Raw genomic sequence first — 25,990 nt, forward strand, 5'->3', positions numbered from 1 at the left:
AGTGCATTCAGAATACAATGTACTGTAAATGTACATGTACAGTATGCGTACTTGATTGATTACATTACATCCACAATCGACATGTTCCATCTGCACCAGCACTGACGCACCATGGCTGGGAAGGATGCCAGTCTACATCCAAAACACCCAGTTCGCCGGTGATCTTGTGTCCTCGGAGCACTTTCAGAGGAACGATGCTGGCGTTGCTGAGCATGTCGCCGGTGATGCTGCCGTGGAAAATCTGTAAAGAGCCGTCATCGCTGGCGTCCGCGAACAGCGGGTAGCGTCCGCTGGGATGGAACTTGACGGCACGGATGGCTTTGCGGTGGTAGCGCAGTGTCTTGTATGGTCGGGTCGAGAGGTCCAGGTCGTGCCAGAGCAGACGTCGGTCATACGAACCCACGATGATGTTGTCCCCTCCCGCGGTTGTCGACGAGGTCGGGTGCACGTCAAACGAGGAGATCCAGCGGGCACCTGGCTGCAGGATCTTGACCAGGAGCTGCCGTGACAGGTCATAAGCGCGGATGGTGCGTTGGTTGGCGACAAAGAGGATCGGTTTCGACGGGTGGAAGTGTGCTGTCTGTGGAGGTCCGCCACCTTTGATCCGGCGGCGGAAGGGGTATTGCGTGAGGTGCTTAGAGAGTGTGTGGATGGCGATGGCAGCGGAAGCCGGAGTCGAGGAGCCGGGGCAGACGGTGACAAAGTAGTCGCCGCGACGGTGCCACGAAATCGACTTGGCCACGTATCGAAGTGGAATCACAGCGCAGACACCGGATTCAGAGAGAGCTGCCGATGGCCGGATCCACTGAGGAGGCGTGATCTTGTTCGCCTCTGCAGCATTTAGTTTGGATTTCGTGGCAGCATACCCCCAACCGGCATCCAGCAGGTCGAGGCTTGCCTTCTCCAACTCTGGGTCCAAGATGGGGGGCACGGCGAGGAAAAGATCGTCACCAGCTGCAGCTGCGAGGACCACAGCGTCCTTGCCTGGCCGCCAACGTACCACGTTAACGGGATCCTCGTCACTCAACTTCACACTCCACACTTGGCGACCTGTGAGGAGCTCCCAGACCCGGACCGTTCCATCATCACCACCGCTGGCCAACCACAGCCCCGACGGGTCCACAGAGACTGAGCGCACACGCCCTTTGTGGCCTCTGAACAAAGTAGCACAAGCAGTCGGGAACGGTTTGAGCTCTTCAGGACTGGGAAGCTTGGGAAGTAAGCTCTCAGGATCGATGTTGAGCTTGTTTCTCCTAACTCTAGGAGCCAGATACAGGTCCAGACAGCGTTCGAATTTCTCTTTGACAAAGTTCTCGTAGCCAGGGACTTTGCGCAAGGAACCGTAGTCTGTCGGGAGGTATTCCTTTTCGCGGTCCTCCGGGTCCGCTTCCTCCCATGCCTTCCTCTCCTTCTTGGAGGGAAGATACTCGGGCGGCGGGTGGTAACTCTCGTCGTAGCCTGGCGGGGGAAGTTTGGGAGCCGGGATATGCATGATATGATCTTTCCTGGGCGTCTCATCGGCCCAAAGATCGTACTTGGCCACACCCTCATCTTCCTCCTCTTCAGAGGGAGGTTTGTAAGGGAGAATACGGCCTTCTCTGATGGCACGCACAATCTTCATGATCCGCTTCGCCTCATGCTTGGACGGGACGAAGCGCCGCTTGGGCTCGGGGGCTGCACTGAGGGGCATGATCTCTTGCTTGCTGGTGAACCATTCCACCATGGGCTCGTAGGGGTTGTAGCCTTCTTCAGGGATCTCATTCATCTGCACCTTGCGCAGCAATTCCAATTCGTCCTGGCTCAGCTCCAACGGCTTTCCGGTATCGGGATCCGTCAAGCCTGTCCAGCCCTTGGGGATCTCAATGCTATCCAGCAAAGCATCCAATGCCTCCCCCTTGGCCGGGCGCATGATCTTCCTCCCATTGATGTCGTATCCAATGTGAGGGTACTCGTCGTAGAAGGAGAGGGGGATGTTGCCAATGGTGTTGGCATTCTCGTCGAAATCGGAGTATTCCGAGTTGTCATCAGGGTTGATCTCGTCGTATACGTAGCGGACGTTCCCATTGGCATCTTTTTCAATGCGATAATTGGGCTTGTCGTCCTCATCGTCCGACTCGTCTGGCTGATCCCGGCCTTCGTTTCGTTGGTCGACGTCGCTGGTAGACTTTGCATTTTTCCTCTTCAGACCACCTTGTTCCTCCTTGTCATCTTCCTCCTCCGAAGGAATCTCGTCGCTATCGAGCTCATCGTCATCCGCATCCCGGTCGCTGAACTCGTCGACGATCTCGACCTCCGAGTCGCTCTCTTCGTCCTCTGACGGGGACTCAGCTCCATCGGAGAGGCTCCCATCCAGGTCTGCAGCATTCAGCTCGTCGCCGGACACCACGCCGGCTTCTTCCTCCTCGACATCCCTCGTCACCGCCTTGCGCTTCTTCGATGCCTTCCTGGAATCCATCTGGACAGGCGCTGGCCGTCAGACTCCAATGGTTCTCGTCTGCTCTTTTTTGTCTTCGGTGCGCCAAGATTGTCGAATCTTCAAACATTTTCTGTTCGTCTGCGCTGACCGCCCACGTGACTCACCGCCTGCTGGATCCAGCCGGCAGCTATCTCCTGCTTGGCCCCGCCGCCGAAGTGCTTTCTTTTTGCTGGTCTGGACTGTGTCTTCGCCAACATTCTCCTTCTTCCTCGCCTTGGTCAGTGCCAGAGCTCGCTAGCCTGACGCTGCGACGCAGTCGAGCCCGCCAGACGCCCCATCACTTGGCTTTTGCCCAGACTCAACCTGCCTGTTGTGCCCTCTCGTTCCTGAGCTCGAATTCTCCGGTCGCCGGGTCTGGCCCAACCTAATCGCCGACAGTAAGGCTCCCTCCGTCAGACTTCTCTAATCATCCCGTCCTGTCTCTCACCTCCAACTCCCACCCCCCTTTCATCAATCAGTCCATCATCTCCTCGAAAATAGAGCGCCCTGCTCTTGTCCCTGCCTCTTCTCCTCCTATTACTCCCGTCTTCCTCCTCCCTGCCCCAACACGACCTGGTGTCGTTGCTCGTTGTATTACTGTCTCGCCCTGCCCTGAGCACTCGACGGGACCGCGGTCGGGGCTGACTCCCTTGTTTTCCAGCCAGCCCCGCCTTAACCATTGCATGCGAGCATCGCGGAATCCCAGAATTCCGTGACCTGTCGCTGCATTTTGGCTTTGTAGATGAAGCGCATTGCGTTCTGTCGTCCATATGACTCCCAGTCCTCCAGATGAAGCTATCCATATCCGTGGAAAGACCCTGACTCCCGAGAGTCCACGTCCGCTCCACGTCCCGGAGCCATCCAATATCCCGCTGCTGCAGAATCAGATGGATCCGGCCTTCGACGATACCGCGACACATGAGGCAGAGACGCCCGAGCCCAGTGAAGACCATATGCAGCTGTATCAGCGTGCTCCGGAGGATGGGTCATTTCCAGGACTAGTCAATGGCGGGAACAATCATGATGGTGGTGCTACCGGTGGTGGAAATGATGAGGTTGATGTTGACCATGGGGTGGGATCAGGCCCAGTGCAGGGCCAGAAAACAGGTAGCTTCCACTCTGAACCTTTACAGATGGATGGATCAGATCGATCGATCCACACGAATGAGACTTGTCTTTCGACGGCTGCATTTTCATCGAACGATGCGTCCTCGGCGATGTCGGAGCCGGCAGTACAACCTGCTCTAACCACTCTTCCTTCAGATCCTCCTCAACCTCCTCCTCCCCCTTTAGATCAGCACCAAGCCACCTTCCACAATCCCTCTCAAGCCTCCCATGCGGCTCTCGACTCTGCCCCCTATCAGCTAGGGTCCTTTGCGAACGAGGTAGATACTGCAACAGGTCCCAAGTCGACGCAGCCAACGGCGCCTGGTGATGACCTACAGGTCGGGGATGGCAGCAAGGACACAGCTCCCAGCGCGGCCGAAGATGGCGTCGATTTCCAGAATCTCCTCGATAATCTTACCCCGTCTGCCTCGGCAGCTCCGTCCGACCCAGCTGTCGCTGCTACGGCCTCATCCCCTGCGGGCGACTCCACCCTTCCTCAATCCGCAGCAGATAGCTCTCTGCCAACCCCTGCTGGCCTTCCCCCGCGACCTCCGCCCCAGGAGAAGCATTCCATTCACCCCAATTATGCACCCAGCGATGATATTCGTTCCTATCATCAGCTTCCTTCTCAGAATACCAATACCTCTGCCACCGCCTCCTACGCGCCACAGCAGAGCAATAATTACCAAACAAATAATGCTGGACTCTCACAGCTGGTAGCAGCGGCTCCTGGTACTGCTCCGGGCACGTCGTCGGGTGCGAATGGCTTACCGCCGCCTCCAGGAGCGACTTTTCAGCAACAACAGCAACAGCAACAGCAATCCCAGCAATCTCCTGTGACGCCCCAAGAAGCTTCGACGCAGTCGAGTCAGAAGGGCACCAGGCTGGAGAGATACAATGGCAGGCAATCGCAGGCCGGAGATGATGAAGCTCCCTGGCCACCCGAAATCCAGAAGAAGTATGACGAATTTCTTCACGATGAACGGGTTTATGTCACTGAAGGTCACTGGGATCGCTTTCCACCGGGTTCCAGACTGTTTGTTGGTTAGTGCATCTCCCCTGGTAGTCGTTGGGCATTCCTCTTCTTCATGGAGCTGACGAATGAGTTTAGGGAACCTGCCTACGGAACGAGTGACAAAAAGAGATTTGTTTCATGTCTTCCATAAATACGGGAAACTCGCGCAGATTTCTATCAAGCAGGCTTATGGTTTTATCCAGTTCTTCGACGCTAATTCTTGCTACGAAGCTCTTCAAGCAGAGCAAGGAGGAGTGGTGAGGGGCAGGAAAATACGTAGGTTACCTATCTGAGAAAATTCGGAGTCCTTGAGGACCGCTTCGGCGGTGACTAATTTCATTACAGACCTCGAGATATCGAAACCGCAGAGGAACAGTCGCCAAGGACCTCCGCCACCCGAGCCTCCCCGTGCTTCCGCGTCAAGACGTTCTAGATCACCTGAATATGGTCGTGGCGGAACAGGAGGTGGCCGAAGCACACGGTCCCAGGGAGGAGACCGCCTTGACCGGTCTTACGATTCGGGAAGGCCACCTTTTAGTGACTTCAGAGACGAACCTGGGCCTCGCCGTCGTGACGATTATCGCCCCCCACGGTCTCCTTCTCCTCGCGGCTTCAGGGGCCGAGAAGAGTATCGGCCTCGGGATCGATCGCCCGACAGATATCGGCGGCGGTCAAGATCTCCATATGGAAGAGACCGACGATACAGGAGTCCCAGCCCCCGGGGACGAGCGGGGTATGACAGCGATTCAGACCTCCCGTTCCCGCGACGTGCGCCAAGGGACGTACCGGATGTGCAGATCATTGTCCTGGATGACGTTGAAAGGTAAGGACGACAGAGTTTTCTGAAGCTATGTTGAGCCGGACTCTGACAAGACACTCCGTGCAGGAACTTTATCTTCCATGTTGAAAGCGCGTTTAAGAATCGAGGTCTTCGAATCGACGTGTTGATGCTGCCTCCCCGGGTTTCTCTTTCTGCAACGGTTCAACGTCAGATCAATGAAGGAGTTCTCGCGGTTGTTAAACTTTCTCGAAGCAACCAATACTCCGGGAAAATCCCGTTGCAGGTATTTGACCGCAGTGGGGGAGCGGGCAACGTTCGCTTTAATGGTACGTAACTTTAATTCTGTTTCGTCACCGTCCGCTGGAAGAATCACGTTCTAATCAGTGTTGATTCAGAATACTCTGAACTCGAATTGAGTGTTGCGGCGGAAATGGCCGTTCACGCCCAGTCCCTGCAACGGCCTGGTGTCAACCCTCCTGTTTACCCGCCGAATCCGGCCTTCCCTGCTGCCTCTCAGTTCCCTCAAGCGCAGCCGCAACCACAGACTGCTGTTCCGGCTCTTTCGAATCCCAGCCAGATCGCCCAGCTCATCTCGAGTCTGGATGGACCTACACTTCAGTCGTTGTTGGGAGCTCTTCAACAGGCGCAGACGGCCCCGCAGCCCACGCAGCAGCCGTTTCCTGCTACGCAAACCGGCAATCCTGTCGATCTTGCAAGTCTGCTCAGCAACGCGACTCGTCAGCAAAATCAGATGCCACCTGTTCAGAGTCAGCCACCGTCCCAACCGATCCCTGCGCAGCCATTTGGCATGCCGGTGCAACAACAACAGAACGCCTCTGTTGTTCCTGATCCCAATTTGATCTCGCTTCTGGCCAAGGGTCTCGGCGGTGGAAAGCCACCGCAGAATCAGGCAGCAGTTGCCCCTCAAGTGCAGAACATTGTGAATCAGCTGGCGAAGTGGAAGCAGTAGATAATTCTTCTCCTAATTACCCTGCCTTCCTCCACCGGAGCCTCTTGGGAACGTGGTGTTTGATTCCCCGAAACGTAACCGGTTGCATTGTTTTTCTCAGGGCGTTTTTTTATTTGTTGTTTTTTTACCCAGCATCTCTATTCTTGCTTGAAGCAATAATTTCTCATGGAAAGCTGTTTCCGGTTATGTGTCAAAGGAGGGTTCACGGCGAAACGGATTCCATCGAAGACAAGGAAATGGTTGATTTGGCCTGCAGCTTTTCTTTGAACGTACGGATGGTTTATCCGTTTTTATTATTTTCATCTTTGTTTTTTTTCTTTCATGGGTTGTTGGACATAACGTTTCGCTTGAGTGGCGAATGAATATAATACATCATAGTACGTGATACCAGTCCACAGAGCTGTTTAGCAAACCCATCGATCTTGCAATATATGATACAAGACGCCAGCTCGGCCAAGCTAGCTATATCCCTCCTTTTAACTCCATAACGATGCATTCTGGTTTCTCCGCTCCCATCTATGTCTCATCTTCCCTCCGTATGTGATCAGCCTTGCGCCCGCTGAGCCTTGAGCTCGGCTACCTTGGCTGCATCTTCTTGCTTTATCCGTTCGATGGTCTTGTCTCTGTTGTACTCCATTACTCGCTTCTCTTTAAAGTATTTGACCTAAGTACATCCCAATTTCACCACGAGTCAGCATACTTTCGCGCAGAGAACAGGAGCAAAGAACGCACCCAAGTCTTTGAACATGCCGACTCAAACTCTGCAATCTCCTTGCCGCACTTCTTGCGGGCATCCGCGTCATTTTTGATGGCGTCGAGAATGTCGTTTCGATCCAGGCACTCGAAGAACAGGTCTCGCGAATTGTAGCACTGTTCCCGGGAGGACCGGTCGGGTGCAATGCGCCCACCATCCGATGCCTTGGCGGACTTTGGTCCGTCAGACGAACCAAAGGAAAACCAACCCATTTCTCAGATCTGCGTTGTCTATAGTTCGAACGGTATGGCGGAAGTTTCGGACTGATTCTTGGAATGCAAGTCCGAAACCAGCTCGATTTGACACTAATTTCGGTTCGTAGGACTGCGATCGATAGGGAGATGACCGGTGAAACAGCAATTGGGCCACTCTCCGCTCCTGCAATAGATTGTTCCGGCTCGCAGCACTTGCGCTGAACACCTCGTCTTGCTATGTTGAAAGCGAACTCAATCGCTGCGATCTCTCCGCGTCTGTCGCGGCTGTCGGCGGTCCTCCCGCGGCAAAAGGCTTGGCATCGGAGCTGGCGTGGACTCTCGCCGCCTCGTTTCCCTACCTAAAGTTCGGAGTATGCGTGTGTTTCTGCCGCCTTCATGTTTGTTGATACCATTGCTGGAGCTTGAATGGGCACGAGATCTCCGTTAATGGATCAATAGACGTTCTATTTGGTTGTCTGGCAGCGTCATATCGTCACCGCCTCTATTTCGATCCGAGTGCACTTTCGCTTTGCTGGAACGGATCAGGAACGGAACTGCTGCGCTGCGGATTGGGTCTACACATTCCCAACTTCCACGACCAGAGGGATGCTTTGTTCCCTTTGCAAATGATAAGACGATAATCTTCAGCAGTCTTCTCGGAGGGGGTGTCTTGAGGCCATTGTATCGGTGCTGACTCTTCACCGAACACACTCCCGAGCCCGCTCATTACGCATACGATTCAGCGACTGCTGCTACGACTGTTTATTTGATCTGAACTCCATCCGTCATTCTGGTTCATGCCCCCGCGGCGGCGCCCTCCTCGTCCCGGGGCTCTGACAGATCTTCCGCCTCTGAAGATCGTCAGGAAGATTGTCCTGCTTCAGCTCCTCTACTATGTCTGTGCGACCGTGCTCATCCTCTTCACCACCCTTGTGGCTGGAACAGTATTCTCGGTGGACCTGATCTTTAGCTGGGACAGCCTAAGAGGCGACACGACGGTAGGATGGATGCTGAGCTTGGTGTGGATGCTAAATAGCTTCCTCTGGTAAGTACTCTGTAGTCCTTCACCTACCTCCGCACTGGATCTGTTTACGCCTCTTCCATTTTCACATTCGCCTCCGGCCATCCATCTCTTTAAATTCCTCGTTGTTTGGATATCTGCTGACTGCGTTTTTCATTTATAGTGTCATCTTCCTTCTTATCATCGTCTCCCGATCGAAACTCGTCCCGGACTTCGCTCTCACGCTACACTTCATCCACTTTGTTATCGTGTCATTTTACACTCATACAATCCCTGCCAACTGGCTGTGGTGGGGTCTACAATTATCCAGCGCCGCCTTGATGACCTTTGTCGGAATCTGGGCCTGTCAGAGAAGGGAGTTACAACCGATCACGTTTGGACTCGGTGGAGGAAGTAGCAACACCACCACTGGCAGTGGCACTACAGCAAACGGTACGGCCTCCCAGTCTGCCGGGGACGGACCGCCATCTTCTCGGCCAAACCCCGACGTGAACGACCCTGAGAGCGGCCAGCAACAACTCCCAGGGATCTCCCGTGGTCGGGGGCGAGGCCGTAATCGTGACGGCGGCGGAGACTATGAGATGGTTCCGATGAAGGACGTCGAAGAGGAGGCTGTATGAAAATAGACCATTGTCTTTCGATCCTTTTGTTCTATCTATCCATTTCATGACGGATGTCCCTTTTAGATATTGTGGTCACTTTGGTCGCTTTCTTTTCACGTTTCCTTGTGTATATATACCCATTATTTATTATGATTATTGTACCTCATTGTCTATTACTACTTCCATCACTTACTCTGTCAATAATCCGTGCATGGTTCAGCAGGAATATTGGGGTCTTTTTCATTCTAGGCATTTGGTCACAATTGTTGCTAGGCTACTCTATCAACGAGACGGCGAGTATCCGATTTTCCCTTATGTAATGGAATAGTGGTAGGTTCCTATCCGGGGCAATGGAAGCACATTGAATCGTGATAGATTGCCTCGGAATTATCCCAGGAAGAGTGTTTCAATGCCTTAGGTAAGCTGTTATGATGAACTGGGATTCTTCCCTATCAACTGAGCAACAGGGGCTGCACGTGGGAATTAGCCATTTTGCAGGGACGTACTCAAGGATGGAAAGCTTTAGCCACATTTTCTGGCGGCCATTGAGACAGATACGTAATATTAATACGGTGTGATCTCAACCAACGCGATAACGCCAAACCCCGCGCCGGTGAGGGGAAAGAACACGAGATCGCCCAACAACAGGCCGACGACCGGAGACAACGTCGTTGATCCCTCAACTGAGAATCGACCCATTACACGGACAAAAGACCCGACTTCTCTTATCTTTGGCTACTCCGAACCCAGCCGTTTGGTTCCCCGACCTTTTATCTATCTCAGGGACCCAAGGTTCAATAATGGGCAGATCCCAAGTCCTCAATCAGGAAACTCTCTCTTTCTCTGCGTGGCCCTGCTGGAGAACCTCCCCAATTGCAGGCCACTGACACCAGGTCCGTTTATCAGCTCCCTCCGGCCCCAAAATGAAAACTATCTGCGACCTATTTATTGCCTATTTCAATTTGTCACGCCTGGACCGGTGGGGTTGGTCTTGGAAGGATTCTGTACCCTGAAAGGCTAATGGGGGAAACACCCGATTAGAAGAAGAAACTAATGCGAGAGACGCAAACGAGATAGATATATAGTTACATCGCCTGCTGCCACTAGATTTCACGGAGACGACTCCTTCCCTGCCTTGAAACTCGTCCAATCCTGGATTGTTGCAAGTTCATCCAGTTAGGGATAAAGGTGTCAACACCATTGGAGAGATCAGAGTTACAGTTAGTACTATTTCTTCGCTGATCGCTGCTACTATACACCTCTTATCTACAGTATATATATAATTCTGATACAACAAAATGGCTAACTGGGAACAAATCGCCGCGGACAAGCGCGCTCGAATCGACAAGTCCATTCCTCCGGAATGGAAGATCCAGAACAAGCCCGAGGGGGATTCGTTTTTCGACTTCCCGGCCAAGAGTGGGATCCTCTCCGAGAAGGAGCTGGAGATCACGAACATGCCAGCAACAGAGCTGGTTGCTAAACTGGCCAGCGGAGAGCTGAAATCGGTCGATGTGACGCTGGCATTCTGCAAGAGGGCTGCGCTGGCTCATCAGCTGGTTCGTTTCTAGACAGCAATCAATGTGCGTGGTGTTCGTTTGCTAAGGAAAGTGTGTCCTGTAATATAGGTGAATTGTGCCCTGGAGTTCTTCCATGAAGCGGCTTTGGCACAGGCAAAAGAGCTGGACGAGTATTTTGAGAAGAACAAGAAGCCTGTCGGACCGCTTCACGGTCTGCCTATCTCTCTAAAGGACCAATTCCGCATCAAGGTGGGACCATCTCACGAAGCCCGTGATGCATTGCTATATGAACGATAGATGGTGATGCTAATTGCATTGTCCGCTTCCAGGGCATTGAAACCTCGATGGGATATGTGGCCTGGCTGGGCAAGTATGAGACCGAAGAGTCAGTCATGATCACCCTCCTGCGCAAAGCGGGTGCCGTGTTCTACGTCAAGACCAGCGTGCCTCAGACACTGATGGCCTGCGAGACGGTCAACAACATCATTGGTCGGACGCTGAACCCTCGCAACAAGAACTGGTCTTGCGGTGGCAGTTCCGGAGGCGAGGGAGCCAACGTTGGCATTCGAGGTGGCATCATCGGTGTGGGAACCGACATTGGTCGGTCTAAGCAAAGCCTATCTATCATGGCCGACGAAAGGAGCCTTGCGCTGACATAGTCTGTGTGGAATTTATCAGGTGGCTCCATCCGTGTACCCTCTGCATTCAACTTTCTGTATGGTATCCGACCAAGTCACGGCAGGATGCCGTACGCAAAGATGGCCAACAGCATGGCGGGCCAGGAATCCGTCCAGAGTGTGACGGGACCGATTGCCCATTCCGTTCCAGGTGAGGATCTGCCATTGATTTTGCTCTGCAAGAGGTGGCAGCTAATACTGATCAATTGTCTGTTAGACCTGAGATTGTTCCTCACTGCAGTCTTGGCCCAGGAGCCATGGAAGTACGACTCCAAAGTCATCCCTCTGCCATGGAGACAGAGCGAAGAGGATGTTATCAAGAACAAAATCAAGTCTGGTGGTCTTACTCTCGGGTTCTACAATTGTGACGGAATGGTGAGTTATTACCTGTGCAGAAGGATTATTTGAGATGACTGACACGTATATGAAATTTCCAGGTGCTTCCTCACCCGCCAATCCTTCGCGGTATCGAGACAGTTGTGTCGACATTGAGGAAGAACGGCCACGACGTCGTCGAATGGACTCCTTACAATCATGAATTGGCGTTGAAAATCCTCTATTGTTTCTTTACCTCTGACGGCGGCGCCGACGTCCGTCGCGACATGGACGCCTCTGGCGAGCCCCCCGTCCCCAATATCAACGACCTGCTCGGCTACTCGAACAGGGCCTTCGACATCAACGAGCTGTGGGACGTCAACCTCCAGAAATGGCGCTACCAGTGCGAGTATCTCGACAAGTGGCGCGAGCTTGAAGAGAAGCTGGGAAAAGAGCTCGATGCTATCATCGCCCCGATAACCGCCACGGCCGCAATCCGCCACGACCAGTTCCGGTACTACGGATATTCAGCCGCGATCAACACGCTCGACTTTACGAGTGTAGTGGTGCCCGTCACGTTTGCCGATAAGACGGTCGATGTGAAGAAGGAAGACTACCAGCCTCTGAACGATATGGATAAAGCAGTCCAAGAAGAATGTAAGCATATATCACGTTATGTTTATAATTATGCCTGTGTTTGCAGCATAGCTATTCCGTTCTGTGATCTTGGCTAACACGACCCGACTTTTCAGACGACCCGGAGGCATACCACGGCGCTCCTGTTGCCATCCAGATCATCGGCCGGAGATTGAGCGAGGAGCGGACGCTGGCGATTGCGGAGGAAGTTGGACGACTGCTTGGGAATGCCATTACGCCATAAACTTTGAAATGAGATGTATGTCGAGCTATGAAATGGATGCTCCATCTTGTACAGCTGTGCGGAGCTCATATATCTGACGATGTTAGATCCATGATTCATTCATATACTACAGAATACTAGATGTGTACTGTACTCCGTATAACGTATTATTTTCCGGACTCTCGAACCTTTTCCAGTCCATCGTACTATATATCCCACTTAGGATATTATCTGACTAGAGGATAAACCACGGAAATCCATTCCCCGTAAGACCAAGGCATTATCTGGAACTGATGTAATCAGCCTCGCGCCTTATCTCGACATGGCCGAGCTAATTCCCTGGTCCGGCGGGGCAGTCGAATCAGACGGACCGAACAACTCACAGGCCGCAGGCCGATTGGCTGCGTCTGCCGGGCTGATGTATATAAAGCTTCGAGGATAATCCTTGCTGTCAATCCATGTTGAATTCTGAAATGAGTAGCTCTGTGCTTGTCAACTAAGTTAGAGGAGTATACGGTGCACTGGATTGCAATTGTGAGAACGGTAAGTTGTTTGGATGACTGTGGATCAATACATATCTTACCTCAAACATCTATAAACTTTGGAATAAACTAAACGATGTTTTCTCCTTGACTGATATTTATCGTTCAAGATTGCAGGTAGGAAGAAATATATCCATCTAGTCCCTTCTCCATCATCTTCGAAATGTCGACGACCATCACCGAGACCGTGAACCAGGTCGAGCAGCGGCCAACGCGAGTCGTGGCCGTGCAGGACCATGCAGGCGATGATGTGCCTCCTGCGGAAGAAGATGCCAAATTCCAGGCAATTGGGCGGGGGAACCGTAATGGGACCCTGAAATTGCGCGGCATTCCGACCTTCACAGACCCTTATGCGAAGAGGAAATGGATGAAGGAGCACATGGCGGCTGCGTTTCGATTCTTTGGGAAACGAGGTTACGGAGAGGGTGCCTCTGGCCATATCTCCATGAGGGGTACATATATTTCGTCAATTGTTTTTGAAACTGGTGGAGACTAACAGTGTGCGTCAGACCCCGTCCTGAAGGATCATTTCTGGATGAATCCGCTTGCCAGGCACTTCTCGACCATCAAGGCATCTGACCTAGTCCTCGTCGACAGCGCCGGCTATGTCACCGAGGGCGGAAACCAGGCCGTCATCAACGAGGCGGGCTTCATCATCCATTCGGAGATCCACAAGGCCCGACCGGATGTCGTTGCCGCTGCTCATACACATGGAGTTTATGGCAAGACATGGAGTGCGTTTGGCAAGCCCATTGAGATGATCTCTCAAGGTAAATATTTCCTGGCCGCAGCTCGTGACCCCAGCTCTGAGTGTTGATTGATACTGAAAACCTGCACTCATAGACGCATGCAATTTCTATGGAAAGCTGAGCGTATACGATAACCACGGTGGCGTGGCTCTTGCTAAAGAAGAGGGCGAAGCAATCGCCAGGGCTCTTGGGAAAGACAATATTGCCTGCATCTTGCAGAACCATGGGTATGTCGACATATAAGCGCATTCGCTGCATATGCTAACCACCGATGGGGGAAAATCCAGACTGTTGACCGTCGGCAAAACCGTTGACGAGGCTGCGTTCTTGTTCTACAGTCTGGACAAAGCCTGCCACTCGCAACTCATGGCCGAAGCGGCCGCAGCGAATGGAGTCCCCAAGAAGATCATCCCTGACCACGTTGCGAAATACACTGCGGATGCGGTTCAGAATCCGGTAGGTTCTATACAAATATGTAGCCTAGTATCGGATCTTGTGAACGATGGCTGATTTTAATTACTCGTCTAGCATAACTTCTATATGGAATTCCAGCCTGAATTCGAGCTGATTGTTGAGGAGACCGGGGGCAAGGTTCTTGAGTAGATGGGCGAGCAGTTGATAGAATGAGAGAGAGATATGACGATGATCCTTCATGATAGTCGTCTTTCATCTCAACAAACAAATTTTCAGGCATTACATAGCAGTCATAGCTATGCGCTTGGCCATGAATGGAATATCTTTAGTCTTCAATTTCCTGTTATAGATGTATGACACGATGACTAAGCACAATCAACACGTCACGTGTAGTTTTCTTCCATATTTGGACTAGCGTCGACCATCATGACCACTCTCTCGCCTTTGAATTGGATGAAATGAATTGACCACATGGACGCTGGACCGACCACGAACTTCCTATAGACATTGGATCCAATTCATCTGCTGCGTCCTGCTTATAGACGAGAATCTTCCTCGCCTATATTCGTTTCTTTATGAAGTAATAACTGTCTCCAAAAAGCCTCTAAACTGCGACATCGGACCTTGTTGCGAGGAAGTTCTACCTAAGTCGAGATATACTAGTATCCTACTGTCTTTGATATCTCCCATCGTCTATTCCTCCTGTTCATGTTGAGCTTTGGACATGACCTTACCCTCTCGGCCTAGTTCAGAGTGTCCTTGTTTTCAGCTGGAAAGGACGTTGCATTGATTCTTACGACGCCTTCCGCTTTCCATTTTGTTTGCTTTGCTTCTTCGTCCTGTCTGATACCCTTACGTTGAATTTCTCTTTTTTGCCCAGGCGGGTAGAAAAGTCCTTTGTTTTTATCTTTTTTTTCTCTTTTTCTTCACGCCAACATGACGGAAGGCGAGCCATCGTACATAGATTATGAAACATTTCTTGACCCGGACTTCTCTCCCGCCGCCTTTGCAAATGCTTTGGTGACCAGCACAAACAATGCCAACGATACCCCTCTCGATCTGGCAACTCCGTTGTCTCGCGTTCTGTTTGATCTCCAGGAGATAGATACTCATATCCACAATCTGACGACAAAGTCCGCGCTGCCGCTTCTGGCGCACACGCAGGATCAGGCGAGTGCTGCCCAACGGATCCTGAAGGAGGTCGAGGACCAGGTTGCTTCTCTCACGGATGGGTATCAACGGTTGGAGAGGGAAGTCCTGCGGAAATGGGAGAGTGCGGAGGAGGCGAGAGTAGCGTCCGAGAATTCGTGGGCGGCACTGCGCCTGGCTCGAGCTGTCGGACGCTGCATCACCTTGGGCAGACAGCTGGAGGGACAGCTGGCTGAAGTTACGGGGAGAGGGACAGGGAAGGAGGACCACAGGGCCATGGTGCGAGCGTCGAATACGCTCCTGATGCTACGGCAGATGTTTTCTGCTACGGGTGATGGGGAGGAAGGACAGGGTCTGGATCGTGTCAAGGTGATCCGGACGCTGAGGAGCGATCTCGTCATCCCTGCTGAGAACACGGTCAAGGCCAGGGCGCAGCAGGTGATCAACCGATTCTCCCTATCGTCCCTGTCGGCCGACGATGTTGGAGGAGGAACAACAGCAAGAGCCAACGGAGCTCGATCGCCGCCTCCAGCCTCGTCCACCTTTGCACAAACGGAAGAGACCAAAGCGAAGCTATCATCTGCCATCACCACGTTATATCTGCTTTCGCCCACTCCTAAGACGGCAATCACCGCGACACAATTCCAGCCTGAGCTCCTTCTCTCTACCCTGCAGGGATACATCCACAACTCCCTCACCTCATCGCTATCTTCCCTGTCGCGGGGGCTGGCAATGATGCCTAACTTGGACCGGGCCCTTGCTGAGGTCTCTGCGCGATGTCAGGATCTTGCTGCCCTCGAGGCGCTTCTCGCCACGTTCAAGACCCCCGTTCATCCCTGTCTAACATACGATAAGCAGGGAGCGGAACAGAAAAACGGCAATAATAATCCGGAAAACATTCTTCAGCTTCTCCTTCGAGCACTAGATACGTCTTCTCTTCCGTCCTACTTTTGGCGCTCTCTCGCCTCCTCCCTGCCATCTCGCGTCCAGGAGATCCTCACGCGGGGCGGGGCGTCGGCTCGGGCGCTTCGGTCAAATCGGGATCGCTTGCGGACGGATCTTCGAGAATGTGTGCTGCGAGGCTCGCAGCTGCCGTCGACCATCGGCAAGGGACGGTCTGGAGGCGAGCCAGTCTTGGTGGGCAACTGGGAACGGGAGGCGGCCGTCATGGTCAGTTCTGTAGTGGGGGTTTTGGGACGATAGATGACGATAGATGGACATCAATAGAAGCTGCTTTTGATATATTATATTGGGCTTCATATTTCCAGCCGCCTATGACTGGTTCCATGTGAGGGAGAGATCCTCTCTGCTTCATAGATGCACAACTAAGCCAGGCGAAGTCCAATGCAAACCAATTCCAACGAGGACCTCCTCTCTGTACAGTACACTCCGTACTCCGTACAAACTGTAGCAGATGTCCTGCAGAAGCTCCTGCACGGGCCCAGGGGTACCTGGCTGACCTGATTTCTTTGGTACCTGAATCAGCTAATACCGAACTCTCACGGAGGGAAGAACATCGATGCCCGCAGTCGTCGCCCCCGTCTAGTTAGGTAGGTATCTAACCTACCTAGATACCTAGAAGACTGAAGCTTCCAGATTGGTTTAATGCCTACCTAGGTAAGATTCAAAGATGTAATGGATAGATGAAAGTGGAGCAGGTTAGGTGGTAGGTAGGTAGGAGGTAGTACTCTGCTCTTTCCGCTTTAGGATATCCCCAATGCGGTCGGGTACCGTACGCACCCCTTCTCAGGAAGGAAAGAGCGGCTCTTAGTCAGGGACCGTTACATGCGTTGCACTTGCTTCTTGCATGCAGTTTATTATTTTGTCTAGACTCCAAATTTGCTCTTACAAATACGGTGTGCCAGAGAGGTCCCACCGACATTACAATAGGTATTCTCCAACGTCAGGACGGTCGATTGCATCGCCCTGATAGGCTGGGGCCCTCTCGCGAGCGCCGCAGGTTAGCAGGCAGAGATTGCTACGCGACTAATTAATTCCTAACGGCAGTTACGGCAGGCCACGCAGCATGGCTCTTGCTGTTGCACGCCGCGTGCTGACCTCCTTTCCCCCGCCACCGCGACGCAAGGATCTCGTCGGATCACCGCAGCACGGTCCACCACTCTCTAACGCGGTGAGGCACCAGGAGGCAGGCACCAGGAGCAGATGAGTCATCCACTCGTCCTTCCAGGCTGGAGGCTTGGGCTGCGGGGCATGCGACGGGGCAGCCATTGGCCGCGGGCTCGGGGGATACTGGAGTCGAGGACGTCAGGGTACGATCAGAATGCAGGGCGAGGGCGTGCAAGTGGAGCCGTGGGCGGCGGCTGCTATCTACGCCGGCGAATAAGGCTGCCGGCCGTCCACGGTTGGCGACCGCCCGCACCTGTCGATCCGGATCTAGCATCCCCCGTATCGATAAGCCCTTCTCGATCGATAAGTGTCCGGCGCAGGTACAGTGACCTGCTGCGCGTGGGCCATTGGACCTGTCACCCGACGTGCCCCGCGCCGCGCCCTTTGTACCTGCTACCTCCAGGTACCTTGCCTGCCTCGCAGCAGCAAAGCGCCCGCTCCCCACCCGCCGATCGAGTGATCGTGCCGCACGGAGAATTCTCCTCGATCGTCGGACCAATTGCTGGCGCTTCAAAAAACGGCACTTGCATACACCTGTACACAGGCGCATGGGATGCCCAACCCAGTCCTGTCCGTGGCTGACGGCACGCTGCGGAGTGCGTTTCTCGCCCGGCTTCTCTCGATGCGGAAGTCGCTTTCGTCCCCGCCTCGGGTCACGAGCCGCGCCACCCCGCCTGGCCGCCGTTGCGCCTTCCTCGAGACGTTGACATCAGCCCGGCCTTCCAGGGTCCTCCTGGCAGCGGCAGCCACGCACCAACCACCTCCTGCATCGCCAGCCGTGCTGTTGCTGCAGGAGGCAGATGGGTGATCTCGCTGACACTGCAGGCTGGCTACAACTCTCCGGCTGAGTCTTTCGAGGACTGGTTAGGCCGGCCGTATCCGAAACAGCGCCGGATGCTGCGAACGGTCGGCCTGAAAAAGGCACAACAGGCGATCCGATACCAACATCGGGAAAATTAAGTTTGCTTCTTCGTCAGAATCCCCTGGATTTTTATTTTTGTTCTCTGGACCCGTTTCTGCTTATCTATCGACCAAGGGTCCAGAACGATATCGAACAGTGAAAGGCTCCATCTTATCGGGGAAGCCAAAGTTTCTTGAATCCGTCCGCCTGCCGTTTGCAGTCATGACTTGGTTACCCCACAACCGCGAAGAGACTGGAAGGCCTACCACGATCAGTCCTATGATTCCTATCTCTCTGAAAAGAGATACGGAGGAGATCGGCAAGAGCCATCTTTCTGGTCGTTCGTCACTCGCCGTGATCCTCGAGATAGCGGGATGCTGCGCTTCGCGGCCAGAAGCGAGTGTGCTACGTCAGAGCTTCAATATCTGCGTTGTCCATTGCCGCGCCCGTCTCCAGCCCAATCATTCGGCCGATCTGCACACGCAGCACGTTTATCCGCCACCGTGATTGCGTGCTCCAGTCCATGCCTGCAGCACCCGCCATCCAGAACAAATATGCATCGTTTCATCATCGGTCATTATTGGGATGCAGCATGCCCCCACCGCCTCGACATGCCTAATCCAAACCTGCTGACCATCTTGTTTCACCCGTCTCCGCTCGTGAAGGTAGGTCCGATTTATATATACGATCTCTGGCCCCAACCTGCTCCGTCGTTATACAAGGATATCGATTTCCGGAGTAACTGGCCTGAAACTGCATGTTATCTACCAATCAAATTGACTGGCCCCATTGTTAGAATGGTAGACCCTTCGCAGGCCATGTCCTGGAGTTTCTGGAAGCAGAGCCATGCGATTGCTGCAGGACAAACTGTAATTCACGTCTTCTCTTGCTGGAGAATTTCGGTGGCTTTGGATCGGGGAGAAGGGGGCGATCTCGATGATTCATGATCGGGATCGCATCGGTTGCTGGACTCGCCACCAGGGCTGACATTCCCGGCGAGTCACTGCGTGGAAGCTCGCGGCACCGGAACCCTGGTGTCGTCAATGTTCCTGGCGCCTCCTCTGCACTGGGCAACCGCGAGCAGGGCGCATCCACGGTTCCGAGGCCAGGGTACGAGCTGAGTGAGGCAGAGAGGGCCCACGACCTGGTAACCAGGCTGGGCGTATCCATCCAGCGGCTACGCATGTCCCGCTCTGGGCTTAGTCGGCCCTGACAACCGCAAGGTACAGCCCGTAGAAGAGTCGTCTTGTGCCAGATACGAAGTAGCATTCTAGTAGATGTAGTTCCTAGTTCCTACGTTTGCGCGGTCCATGGATCCGTAGGCAAGGCTCTAGTACAGATTCTGGGCAGAGATAGCGAGACGAGCATCAGACGGTCCGGCTAAGTGATGGGAGAGAGTCATCATCGTCATCATCCGCCCTGGAGGAGAGGATCGCTCGCCGCCCCTTGCCTAGACTCGATATGGGCCCGGAGGCGGTTGCAGAGGAATGCTGGGTCTGCAACCATGGGGACGACAACTGGCCGCATGCCATGCGTGATTCGCCCGTTGCAGCAGCGCCCAGGTGGCCTCGCAGACAGGCAGAATAGGCAGTCTCCTGGCCAGGACGCTGCTAAACTCAGAATGGCTCGCTCCCTGCCCTGTCCTGGCTATAAGTTAGTGAGGGTGTTGACTGGCCCTGTTCCCCTCCCCCCTCCTGCCCCTCGCGTCGTCTGCGTGTTGTCGCCGCCGCCTCCGCCGACCGTCGTTTCCGATAAGCCTCCTCACTATCGTCGTCACTACTTCCCTGCCGTCATCCTCCAACTGCCCTCCGCCCGCTTGTGCCTCCTCGCTCTCATCCCTCTGTCCATCTCCATCGTTCCTGTCATCCGGTGCTCGCCTGCCATCCGATCCTCATCAGCCCCGTCCTCTGCCTTCGGTGCCTGTGCCCGTGCCGTCCTTTTTTCATCATCATCGCGGGCCTCCCGATCCCTCTTACTCGTGCGGCACCGTGGGACGCGCCTGAACCTCGTCGCCTCCGATCGATCGCTCCCCTGGCCGACCCGTCAGTTCCTGGGACTCTCGCCTGGCTTTGTTCGCCCGAACCCGCCTTTGGAAGAAATGTTCCGGCGCTGTTGATCATCCCGTGCCTTTCATCCTCTTACTTACATCCTGCCTCCTTCACCTCCCCCTCCCGACCTGTCCCATTATTGTCCCCGACACAACTACACTCGCAGCCCAGTGCTGTCGCCAGCCCGTCTGCCGTCTTCAGCCTCGACACCTATCCCGCTACCCCTGATCATCCTCGAGTCCGTCGTTTGCAGGCTTCCAGAATAATACTTTTTTTGGGGGGGGGGGATATTGAACCGCTCCCCATTTTCACATAGCTTTCTTAGGGACCTAGGGATATTCTTCAAGTTTTTTACAACCGGCTGGAACCGTGAATCTACGAAAGAGTACTACACACCCGTCCACGACTTCCCGTCTCTGTTTTCCTGTACCGTCGAAAGCACCTGGGAGCGTGAATCAGAGATACTAGTTAACACTTGAGATCGGGCTTTTTTTGGGACTGAGGAACATAGAAGTCGTGAGCGGAATCCTGTCCCAGAGTGCAGGAACCGCGTTATTGCCTGAGTGCCTTCTTGCCAGACTGAGTGGACATCCAGCGGGTCGGCTCGAAAAGTGGACCACTTTCAATTTCGCGATTTTTTTTTCTCGGCCTTTTGAGAGGCCCTTACCATCACCATGACTTCCTTCCTACCCGTGAATAGTGTCCCCGCCACAAAAGACCATGTCATGGACGAGCCAACGACGCCAACCACCCCTCGACCGAAACCTTCGACCGTAGCGTCTTCGCAGGACCAAGGCGAGGACGCGAAGACAAAACCAAGTGAGGACAGCTCGAAGGAAACACCGAAGCCGACTACTACTACTACATCGTCACAACAAAGTGCCCCCTCCACCGCGTCGACGGGAGACGAAACCACAGTCGCTGAATCGGAAGGGGACCGCGAACAATCGTCGGAGCAAGACCGTAATAACACCAGCAGTTCGGCTCCTCCATCAAAGAAAAAGAAGGGCCAGCGGTTCTTTTGTACCGATTTCCCACCGTGCACATTGAGTTTTACGAGGAGCGAACATCTCGCACGCCATATCCGCAAGCACACTGGAGAGCGCCCCTTTCAATGCCACTGTTCCCGTCGCTTCTCTCGTCTCGACAATCTCCGCCAACATGCCCAGACCGTCCATGTCAACGAGGAGATCCCCGGAGACTCTCTCGCCGCTACAGGGACGCGGTTTCAGCGTCAAATACGCACAGACAGGGTCCGTCCACAAGGCCGAGCAAGGGCTAGTACGGCTGGCAGCCAAGGGACGCATAGCCGGGGGCACAGTCGCAATCTCTCCACCTCGAGCGTCGCTTCTACGGCTTCCACCCTAAGTCAGCCCCCCGAGATCCGAAGTCGACCGCCGCCCTTGATCATGGCAAACGATGGAAGTGCTAGAGCTCACCTGACCTTGAACACTATGGCCGAGCCGCCCAGGACTCCTCCCCCTCAAATCCATCCGATAACTAGCCAGTCTCCGGGTGGGTACCCGCCGACAGCCGCATTCACTGCTGGAGGTGGAAGCCCGCATTACGGTTCTCCGATATCTGCTTCATCCCAACCAGGCTACTGGGATGGCAAGACTCATGCGCGCCGCTTGTCAGTTCCCACGGGGACAACCCCGTTCTCGTCGTCCCTTGGAACCTATCCCCCTCCGCACATGACATCCATGCCTCCGTCACACTCTCCCTTCACTCAAAACGGGAGTGTGTACGCTAGCCCGACCAGTTCGGGTTACGCATCATCTCGAGATGAGAGCAGTCTCAGTGCCTCGGAGGCCGAGTTACGGAGACGGACCTGGCATCCTTCGACTTATTACCCCAGACCGGCGACAAGTAGTCTGGTTAGCTTCGAAACTTCCAACACTCTCCGGCCCGCGGTTGGCTCGAACGGCTCGGCGGACCAGCCGACCAGGCTCCCCGGAATCGAAAGTTTCGACAAAATGCTTCAGGGGCGTCCTCTGACTCCTCCTCTACGCAAACCTAGCCCGATGCAGATTGATCCGACTCGGGCAGCTCCCACTACAAGTCAAGGCTTTACTCCCGGTTTCACGTCCCAGGCGCCTCCCGCCTCTCGCCCGCAACCACCTATCTCCGGACCTGGTCATCGCCGAGGTCAGCTGTCCTGGGACCTGCACAATACTCTCACTGGGCTTAGCCTTGGAGGCGGATCTCCGCGGAAGGATGCGTCGCCATGGGGTCAACAATCCCAGGGAGAATCCAACAGCATTGCTTCACGTCCCTTGGGTACGTATCCACCGTCGTCTAATCCACCACAGGGGGGTAGTGAGCCTGGCCGTGTTCCAGAGCCCACCGCGCCGCAAAATAACAAGCCATACGGTTGGCAGAGTGGCCCAACGGCGGGCAGTACCCCCGCCTCTCAGCCTCCACGGACATCTCCTGAGGACTCCAGCAGCAGTGAAGGGGTCGCGACGCCATCGACGTCTTCCATGGAGTATCATCCAGCTATTGTGCACAGCAACGGATATGTCGAACAACATCATCCGCTGCTTCCAGCAGATGCTCATCAGAATGTATGAGATTCACATTCCTCTTCCTGTTTACTTCTTTCTCTCCTTTTTGTTCTCAGCCATGTCGCACCTGATACTAACGTGAATTATTTGTAGGCTTGCGCGCCTCTTGCGTCTCAGCCTCCCGGGTATCCTCCCAACTCCGAACGTCCGAGCCTCTTTGGTGGCTCTTCTGTACCGGCAAACGGAATGGGTCGGCTGGAGGCTCTTGTCGCAGTGGCAACGAGTGAAAATAAGGGCGCGTCGAGGTACTATTGAGAGAGTGGGTTTCTGATCCTTAAGAAGCAGAGAGGGATCGCCAAGCGCAATCCTTCTCCTTCAATTGGAGTCAATATGCCCTCCGCTTCTGAATGGGACCAGCGTTATTCTATTCCCGCTCTACCTTGCTGCACCGAAATTGAGATTGTACGATATCATTCTCCACCTGGAGTCAGGGATTTCCAGATTTCGCCTTTCAATACCCCAGACGGTCCAGCATACAACCTTTTTTTTAATCGTTTTATTTTTTCTATTTTGTTTTCTCTTTTTTCGCATTGGTTTTTTTTTTGGTTTTTTTTTCCCTTCTACCTTTTTCGTTTTTATTTCCCTCCTCTCCTGTACTTTGGTGGCCATGATTTGTATCCACATTCGCTGTGTGGCCATTTTAACGACGCGATGAGTTATGAATGATGTATAAACAGGTGGTTGGGTCTGTGGTCTTTGTTTGATTGTCGGCATGTGTGCATTCTGCTTTGGCGCGTTGGTTCGGAATCGAGATACCCCCGGCCTTACTTTCGCTCCCATTTCTCTTCTGCGAGCTGTTCTCGGGGTGGACCTTTTCCCTTTTTCGGATGCACGATCTCGACTGCGAGATCTCCTCTCTCGTTGTCTCTTTTTATGCGTGTCTTTTAACCTGGACGCTTTGAGCTACGTCTCTAGGATGGCTTTGATACACGACTGGGGATTTGCTTTCTATTATGTCTTAGTAACTGGCAAGTGTTGCACGCTAGTTTTCGTATATTATCGTTCTTCTATCCTTATGTCCTCGACTTGATTTGCGATGCGTATGATTATTTGTTTATGGCTTCCTATTGCTTGTGCCAGAATAAATGGACCTATGAATAAATTGATGACCATCATGATGAGCAACTGAGAAATCTCCGCAGGACAGTGAATGAGGGGGCGGCTTTGTCGATATGTTTGTGCATAGATCGTCGTCTCAGACTGATTGACTGCGCATGACTCCCACCACTGGTCGGACAGATAAGTGGCTCTGTTGCAGATATTGATGATAAGGTGATTTCATTCCAATTTGCTTGCCATGTTACATGTCTTCTTCGATAGTACAATCCAGTTTCTTTCCTTAATGCTATGCTAGTGACATAATTGTCCTGTAGGTAACGTTGAATCAGTACAGTTAAGTGGCTTTCAAAGTCATACCAGGTAAGGTATCTAGGAGGTAGTACTCGTTAAGAGCTTCGCGGATTCGATACCTGTCGATGACTTCATCGGTACTTCATAACGGCTACCCCACACTGCACCTTGGCGCCGTCGAATCATATGCAGCGTTCTCCTGCCGTGGTCATGGAGGCGCGCTAATCTGAAGCCATTGATATTATTAAACGATGATGACCCTCTGGTGACGTACGTTGCATACGCCTCCAACGCCTCGCAGTACGTGCCATCGAGCTGGAATCACTGTATGAAGGTGTTCAGCATCAGTCTGAGAGATATTCATAGAGACCAAAATAGTACATACTATAATGTCCATACATGTACCTCGTCAGGGAGAAATACTTCCACCTTGGCTTAGATAGAGTAACGACATATGCCGTGCTATGTACAGTAGTCATTATAGTTGACTGGTATATTGATCCTCAACATTGACGTGATTCTCCAAATACGAATCTGGCTTAAAGATGTTATATTCTTAAGCCACAATCACAAGTAGTTAGGTCTATACGTACTGTACTGTACACACATTGGACGAATAGCCTGACCTGACCGACTGTCCCTTCTTTTCTTTCCCCTCACTGTCTAGACGTCTGTGCTCGCTTGCTTCCAGCGGGGGAGACACCACCTCTAACGTCATAGCCCTGTGATTTGATCCCCTTTAGCTTTAGCTTTGCCTGGCTTGTCCTGGCTTGTCCTGTGCCATCCATGTCATCCATCCCATTTTGCAATTAATTTAGGTAACAAAAAATCGATGCACATTTTTTCTCCTCGTTTAAATCACTGTCATCACCAGCAAGAGCACCACCACTGTTCCTCCTATCTAATCTATCCTTCTATCACCGTCGTCATGACCACCAAGGCGCGTACTCCGGTCTACCTCGGCCTTGCTGCCGCTGCTGCCGGCGGTTACTATCTCTACAATGCTGGCGGTGATCCGTCAAAGGCGAAGAATCAGGCAAAGAGCTAGTCTCTCTCACTCCTACATACCTACATACACCCGTTCCAGTTTTGTAGCACTGTCTTTATTCTGTCTCTGTCTACGATGAGTTTTTTTTTCCAGGCTAACGATAGAGTTCTTTATTATTTTACGGAATGAACAGGCGATGTCAGCAAAGCGAGGAGCAAGCTCCCCCGAGGCAAGCAGGCAGAGGAAGCAGGGGAGAGAGTGGGTGAGGAAGCGAATGCGCATATTGACGAAGTCGTCAGTCTTCCCTCCTTCTCCTTCCTTTCTTTCCTTTCTATTTTCCTGCCAATGGCTTTGCTTGGCTTATATCAGTAACTCTCTATCCTCCAGCTCGAAACAACCCGCGAAAAGGCAAAGAACTCCAATGGCAACGTCCGTGACTTCGCCAAGGAAGGCATCGACAAGATCGAACAGATCCGCCATGAGACAGCCCGCAATCTGGGAACGACCGTTGACAAGCTGGACCGGAAGGTCGAGGAGAAAGCGTCCGAGGCGAAGAAGGGGATTTCTAGCTGGTTTGGTGGTGGGGGGAAATGATTGCGAGATGATGCAGCAGCTGCTGCTGCTGTTGATGTGCATGTAATTAGGCAGACTTAGACTGCTGCCTTGATGAGGGTTTCTGCTGGTGCCTTATTAGTTCGTTATGTGATGAGCGCTGTTCGATGGAAGAAGAAGGAGATATGTTGGTCGCTGGCTGGCTGGCTCTCATGCTGTCACGGATAATGGGACTGGTCGATTAAGCAGGACGATTGGTACTAGGTATATTCCTCGTTATATTTCATGAAACGTCGGGAGTAATTAACTGTTTCTACCTTGGCCTATCATCCT

At 53.2% G+C, this 25,990-nt stretch overlaps 10 protein-coding genes across 10 annotated transcripts; 6 read left to right on the plus strand and 4 right to left on the minus strand.

Annotated features, from left to right (window-relative positions):
* Positions 1-64: 64 nt before the first annotated feature.
* T310_2031 (Ribosome biogenesis protein erb1) lies at positions 65-2,455 on the minus strand (the record flags this gene model as incomplete). The annotated part of the gene is made up of 1 exon (XM_013475097.1): positions 65-2,455. The coding sequence occupies one exon, from the start codon at positions 2,453-2,455 to the stop codon at positions 65-67; it is 2,391 nt and encodes a 796-aa protein (XP_013330551.1).
* A 770-nt stretch (positions 2,456-3,225) lies between these two features.
* Positions 3,226-6,328, plus strand: T310_2032 (Arginine/serine-rich splicing factor; the record flags this gene model as incomplete). The annotated part of the gene is made up of 5 exons (XM_013475098.1): positions 3,226-4,606; positions 4,674-4,853; positions 4,923-5,400; positions 5,464-5,684; positions 5,754-6,328. 5 exons carry the CDS (start codon positions 3,226-3,228, stop codon positions 6,326-6,328), a joined length of 2,835 nt encoding a protein of 944 aa, XP_013330552.1.
* Positions 6,329-6,872: 544 nt separating this feature from the next.
* On the minus strand, positions 6,873-7,294 carry T310_2033 (Uncharacterized protein; the record flags this gene model as incomplete). The annotated part of the gene is made up of 2 exons (XM_013475099.1): positions 6,873-6,992; positions 7,061-7,294. The coding sequence occupies 2 exons, from the start codon at positions 7,292-7,294 to the stop codon at positions 6,873-6,875; spliced, it is 354 nt and encodes a 117-aa protein (XP_013330553.1).
* Positions 7,295-8,061: 767 nt separating this feature from the next.
* T310_2034 (uncharacterized protein) lies at positions 8,062-9,152 on the minus strand (the record flags this gene model as incomplete). Its single annotated transcript, XM_013475100.1, has 4 exons — positions 8,062-8,256; positions 8,349-8,441; positions 8,760-8,909; positions 9,093-9,152. 4 exons carry the CDS (start codon positions 9,150-9,152, stop codon positions 8,062-8,064), a joined length of 498 nt encoding a protein of 165 aa, XP_013330554.1.
* A 1,045-nt stretch (positions 9,153-10,197) lies between these two features.
* Positions 10,198-12,291, plus strand: T310_2035 (Amidase; the record flags this gene model as incomplete). Its single annotated transcript, XM_013475101.1, has 6 exons — positions 10,198-10,458; positions 10,528-10,668; positions 10,749-11,019; positions 11,098-11,471; positions 11,534-12,068; positions 12,164-12,291. 6 exons carry the CDS (start codon positions 10,198-10,200, stop codon positions 12,289-12,291), a joined length of 1,710 nt encoding a protein of 569 aa, XP_013330555.1.
* Positions 12,292-12,975: 684 nt separating this feature from the next.
* T310_2036 (Class II aldolase/adducin domain protein) lies at positions 12,976-14,164 on the plus strand (the record flags this gene model as incomplete). Its single annotated transcript, XM_013475102.1, has 5 exons — positions 12,976-13,264; positions 13,322-13,582; positions 13,656-13,788; positions 13,849-14,017; positions 14,114-14,164. The coding sequence occupies 5 exons, from the start codon at positions 12,976-12,978 to the stop codon at positions 14,162-14,164; spliced, it is 903 nt and encodes a 300-aa protein (XP_013330556.1).
* A 747-nt stretch (positions 14,165-14,911) lies between these two features.
* T310_2037 (Golgi transport complex component Cog5) lies at positions 14,912-16,327 on the plus strand (the record flags this gene model as incomplete). Its single annotated transcript, XM_013475103.1, has 1 exon — positions 14,912-16,327. The coding sequence occupies one exon, from the start codon at positions 14,912-14,914 to the stop codon at positions 16,325-16,327; it is 1,416 nt and encodes a 471-aa protein (XP_013330557.1).
* A 3,329-nt stretch (positions 16,328-19,656) lies between these two features.
* On the plus strand, positions 19,657-20,268 carry T310_2038 (uncharacterized protein; the record flags this gene model as incomplete). Its single annotated transcript, XM_013475104.1, has 1 exon — positions 19,657-20,268. The coding sequence occupies one exon, from the start codon at positions 19,657-19,659 to the stop codon at positions 20,266-20,268; it is 612 nt and encodes a 203-aa protein (XP_013330558.1).
* A 606-nt stretch (positions 20,269-20,874) lies between these two features.
* T310_2039 (C2H2 transcription factor) lies at positions 20,875-23,022 on the plus strand (the record flags this gene model as incomplete). Its single annotated transcript, XM_013475105.1, has 2 exons — positions 20,875-22,767; positions 22,861-23,022. 2 exons carry the CDS (start codon positions 20,875-20,877, stop codon positions 23,020-23,022), a joined length of 2,055 nt encoding a protein of 684 aa, XP_013330559.1.
* A 1,303-nt stretch (positions 23,023-24,325) lies between these two features.
* T310_2040 (uncharacterized protein) lies at positions 24,326-25,387 on the minus strand (the record flags this gene model as incomplete). Its single annotated transcript, XM_013475106.1, has 5 exons — positions 24,326-24,343; positions 24,392-24,441; positions 24,503-24,579; positions 24,711-24,823; positions 25,190-25,387. 5 exons carry the CDS (start codon positions 25,385-25,387, stop codon positions 24,326-24,328), a joined length of 456 nt encoding a protein of 151 aa, XP_013330560.1.
* Between the last annotated feature and the right edge of the window lie 603 nt (positions 25,388-25,990).

Source organism: Rasamsonia emersonii (assembly GCF_000968595.1).
Source record: "Rasamsonia emersonii CBS 393.64 chromosome Unknown ctg1118621760011, whole genome shotgun sequence".
Taxonomy (NCBI): domain Eukaryota; kingdom Fungi; phylum Ascomycota; class Eurotiomycetes; order Eurotiales; family Trichocomaceae; genus Rasamsonia; species Rasamsonia emersonii.